General features: G+C 60.2%; 1 protein-coding gene across 1 annotated transcript; it reads left to right on the top strand.

The window, feature by feature from the left end:
* Positions 1-617: 617 nt before the first annotated feature.
* On the top strand, positions 618-2853 carry CEBPE (CCAAT enhancer binding protein epsilon). The gene is made up of 2 exons (XM_059372940.1): positions 618-1628; positions 2302-2853. Exons 1-2 carry the CDS (start codon positions 1119-1121, stop codon positions 2635-2637), a joined length of 846 nt encoding a protein of 281 aa, XP_059228923.1. The 5' UTR covers positions 618-1118; the 3' UTR covers positions 2638-2853.
* Positions 2854-4646: the final 1793 nt, after the last annotated feature.

The raw sequence follows: 4646 nt of genomic DNA, 5'->3' as shown, positions 1-4646 counted from the left end.
GCCATGCAGGAGGAAAGACAGCAAGCTGAGCTGCAGGGAGTGCCTGAGCCTTGTGGCCCCAGGCACAGGAAACAGGGCTGAGCCCCAGGGTGGGAGCAGGGGACCCAGCGACAACCTGAGGCTCCCACAGTACAGGGCAGCTGGAAGGGGGAGCACTGGAGCCACCCACCAGAGGAGTGCAGCTGTTGGCTCCTGGGGCAGGGGCCTGCCTGGGTCTGGGGCACAGGGCCCAAGTCGGGAGCAGGTGCCTTAGCCCAGCCTTGGCAGTGAGCGACAGTGCCAGGCTGCTAGGGCCACCCTGGGCTAGAAGCATCAGAGGGTTTGAGCTATTGCACAAAAACCTAGCAAATGAGCATGCTCTGCACCACAGGACCCCGTGTAGGGCTTGTTCGCAGAACTTATCACTATAACCCCCTCAAACAACGCCCCTGGCCTGCCCCCAAAAGAATGCCCTGGGGGTGGGGCTACAAAAGGAAAGGACTGCCCCTGGGGGGAGGTGGAGCCCAGCCTTGCTGGGGGACAGAGAGGGAGGCGTGTCAAGGGAGGAGCTCAGATCAGGTGGGGGGTCGGCACTGGAAGAGGGTTTTTTCTGTTCATTTCTGACTTGGCACCTCGTTCTTCTGCACAGAACTTTTTGGAAGTTGGAGGGAGGAGGACACTCAGAGTGAGGTGTTGCCTTCAGCGAGGACTCTGGAATCCCCTGGACTCAAGAGGGAAGGGGGAGGCATTCCCAGAAGCATCAGCCAGGCATCTCAGAACCCTGGCTTGGACCCTGACTAAGGAGTGCTCCCAACTGCTAAATAGGCCAGGGCCCCCTTTCTTTAAGCCCTGCATCCCTCCCTCTGGGGTGCACCCTGCCCCTCCCTAAGTCACCCCAGGGAGAGAGAGGGGGGAAAAAAGGGAAGAGAAAAGAGGCATTGACTACAGAGGAAGGAAAAGGAAACAGCAGAGGTGGGAGGAGAGAGGCCACTCAGGAGTGGGTGACAGAGGAGAACGGAGAGGGCAGATCTAGGGCAGATCTAGGGCAGGGGGAGATAGGGAGAGGGCAGGCAGAGCATCCCAGAGGGTGCCCCAAGAGTAGGGTGGCAGGGGCGGGGAGCCGAGGGGGCGGGCCGGCCATGTCCCACGGGACCTACTACGAGTGTGAGCCCCGGGCTGGCCAGCAGCCTCTTGAGTTCTCAGGGGGCCGAGCGGGGCCCGGGGAGCTGGGGGACATGTGTGAGCATGAGGCTTCCATCGACCTCTCTGCCTACATCGAGTCTGGGGAGGAACAGCTCCTCTCCGACCTCTTCGCAGTGAAGCCGGCACCTGAGGCCCGAGGCCTTAAGGGACCCGGAACCCCTGCCTTTCCCCACTACCTGCCGCCGGACCCACGGCCCTTCGCCTACCCCCCACATACCTTCGGCCCTGACAGGAAGGCCTTGGGGTCTGGCATCTACAGCAGTCCAGGGAGCTATGACCCCAGGGCTGTGGCTGTGAAGGAGGAGCCTCGGGGGCCAGAGGGCAGCCGAGGGGCCAGCCGCGGCAGCTATAATCCCCTACAGTATCAAGTAGCACACTGCGGGCAGACGGCCATGCACCTGCCCCCGGCCCTGGCAGCGCCCAGCCAGCCCCTGCGCGTCCTCAAGGTAAGTGCAGGTCAGATCTCATTCCTGCCACCCAGGGGCTGGAGGGAGACCAATGCGTGTGGGGCACTCTGCACTCTGTTTGCGCTCAGGGGTCCGTGTTTGGTGTTGCTCTGGGAGACCCACCCACCCCCAAACCCTCTGTGCTCACCACACCACCACGACCCTGCTTTGCTTTTCTGTCACTTCCTTCTCACCCTGAACCCCACCATGTGGCTGGGATCCCGGCGTTCCACAGTCCAGGCTGTCCTACTGGCCAGCTGACCTGCCCAGACCTCGGGACCCATCACTCCCTTCCAGGAGGGAAGGAAGTTTCTCTGCTGCCTGCTTCTGGAAGGGGAAATGCCTACCGATTCTAAGATTAGAGCTTCAAAAGAAATTGAAGGAAAGTGTCCTCAGACAGTGTGGGAATGGGAAAGAGAGTCTGGGTCAGAGCAGGGGCCCCCCCTGCACGCGGGGAGGGGGGGGGGGGGGGGGGGGGGGGGCCCCCCCCCCGGGGGGGGGGGGGGGGGGGGGGGGGTGCTATGGCTGTCCTGACTGTGAGACCAGAGCTGGCTCTGGACCCCGGACCTGTTTGATGCCTGGGCGTTCTCCGACTGCTGCGATTCCCGCCCGGCAGCCACTCTGCGTCCTGGCCAGCCCTCACCTCTGGTCGGTCTGTGCCTTCCCCCTCCAGGCCCCTGTGGCCGCCGCCGCAACCCCCTGCAGCCCCCTCCTCAAGGCGCCATCCCCAGCTGGCCCCTCGCACAAAGGCAAGAAGGCGGTGAACAAGGACAGCCTGGAGTACCGGCTGCGGAGGGAGCGGAACAACATCGCCGTGCGCAAGAGCCGCGACAAGGCCAAGAGGCGCATCCTGGAGACGCAGCAGAAGGTGCTGGAGTACATGGCGGAGAATGAGCGCCTCCGCAGTCGCGTGGAGCAGCTGACCCAGGAGCTGGACACCCTTCGAAACCTCTTCCGGCAGATCCCGGAGGCCGCCAGCCTCATCAAAGGCGTGGGGGGCTGCAGCTGAGCCAGGCTGACAGACTATGGCACCAGCCCCCCCCCCCCCCCCCCCCCCCCCCCGCCCTGGCCCAGTCTGACTCTGGGGATACCTACCCTGCTGGAGGCCTAGAGCCCCTCACGGGCCAAGCCTGAGACAGAGACCGTGGACAAATGGCAGCGGGTGGCAAGGGAGGAGGGCAGACCCCAGCATAATGATTCTGTGGCCGAATAAAATTGCACTATGACTCAGTAATGGGCCTACACCCTGGGCCTGGGAATTGGGGGGGTGCACATGGGACATGGGGGCTCCAAGGGCAGTGAGGGCCTGTTGCTGGGTCTGCATATCTCTTGGTTCTATTCCCAGATGAATATCCAAGAATAGAGATACACTGCCCACAGCTTGCCCACAGCACACCACACGGCCAGGCTGTGTGTCTGCCACTCTGCTCCTCTCTCCTCCTGCCCCCACCCGAGCCTGCTCTGTCTTTCTAGATGATGAAGGCACCCCACCCGACAACCCCACTGGGCCTGCAGCAGCCTCAGGATACTTCCCTAACGGAGTTCTGTGGCTTGTGGGGGGAGATCCCAGTGCCACCCAGTCCCTTATATCTAGGTCTGCTGACCCCAGTGCCTCGAAATATGGGTTTGGGAGCTCCAGTCAGGTTCCAGATGGCTCTGCCATATTTAGGGCTCCCTAGCTCTGCAGCCAGGACTCGACCACTTCTCTCTGGTTCCACAACTTGAGCCCACCAGCCTGACATCCGCCACCCCCCACCCCGTGGCTCCCACCCACTCCCTCATTGTCCCTCACTCCCTGGGACTCAGGTGCCCCATAGCACTAGAATCTGAGTGCCTGGGGGAAGACTCCATTGGGAAAGGCCTCGAGACCTCTGTGAACAGGAGAAAGTTGATAATGAGGAAAATAATCCACCTGTGCCAGTGAAACCCCCTCATGTGAAGCGTATCCTCTTTCATAGAGCTCTAGCCCAAGGGCATCCATCTGGATCTCCCTCCTGTTTTTGCTAGCTGTACAATGCGAACCAGTTACCTCTCTGTGTGCCTCAGTTTCCCCATCTGCACCATAGAAAGAGGCAGCATTAGTACCCACCTCACAGTGTTGTTGTATTCATAGACAAACATGGCCTGGCACATGGTAAGATGACCAGTCATTATTATTCCATTTTGCTAGAACTGAAAGGACCTTAGGATCTCATCTAAACTTCTCACTTTGCAGGTGAGGAAACTGAGGCCTTGGGTGGGGAGGGTGTGGTGGTGGGGTGCTTAGCCAGAGTCACACAATTGCTTAGAGGCAGCGCCAAAAATAGCTCCAAAAAAATCACGGATCTCCGGAGGTGCTGGAGGAGACCTCAAGAGATCGTCTGGTGGGCTTTGGCCTCAGACGAGCAAGATAGTGAGAGCCACATCTTACAGATAAAGCGGCTGAGGGCCAGAGGGGATAAGAGACATTCTCCTGACACTCTCTCTGTCCCTTTGCTGTGTCAGCACAGGGCATCTTCTCTAGGCCATGCTCACGCCCTCCCCACAGAGGCACACGGCACGGGGCGGGCCTGCCAGTCCCATTCAGCAAGTAACCAAGGACTGTCGAGACACAAGACACAGTGCGGGCCAGAGTATCTCCCAGACCACCAATGTTATGTAGGCCCCTGCTGAGAAAGCCTGAGTTGGAGGTCAAGGAATAACTTTCTGAGAGGGGAAAGGCAGGATCCTCTCAGTCTCTTCTCTCTCTCCCACCCTTCCCCTTATTTCCACACCCCTAGCGGCAGAGACTTCCTATGTGTTGGGCACCTGTGTGCACCATGCCTGCCTCACCTAGGACTCAGCCCCTCTCCTGTCTTTGCCTCTGTGTCCGTCAGGCCCTCTCTCCTTCACCTGTCCCTGGAGCCTACTATCCCAAATCTGGTCTGGGTAGATAAATTCGAACTCGCTGGATGGTTTATTCCCTCACCAGTGGGCGTCCTGAAGTCATTAGGGGGAGGTTTCCGTCTCCACGGATGCCCAGGAGAATCCTGTACCTCG

The sequence above is a fragment of the Mustela nigripes genome, chromosome 13 (assembly GCF_022355385.1).
Source record: "Mustela nigripes isolate SB6536 chromosome 13, MUSNIG.SB6536, whole genome shotgun sequence".
In the NCBI taxonomy this organism is placed as follows: Eukaryota; Metazoa; Chordata; class Mammalia; order Carnivora; family Mustelidae; genus Mustela; species Mustela nigripes.
This window is presented reverse-complemented; position numbering and strand designations above follow the sequence as displayed.

What these genes read in the sequence shown, in the direction of transcription:
- CEBPE (XM_059372940.1), top strand. Translation starts at nt 1,119, where the DNA reads ATGTCCCACGGGACCTACTACGAGTGTGAGCCCCGGGCTGGCCAGCAG. An exon ending in AGCCCCTGCGCGTCCTCAAG is followed by an intron (nt 1,629 to 2,301) that starts GTAAGTGCAGGT and finishes TTCCCCCTCCAG; the next exon opens with GCCCCTGTGGCCGCCGCCGC.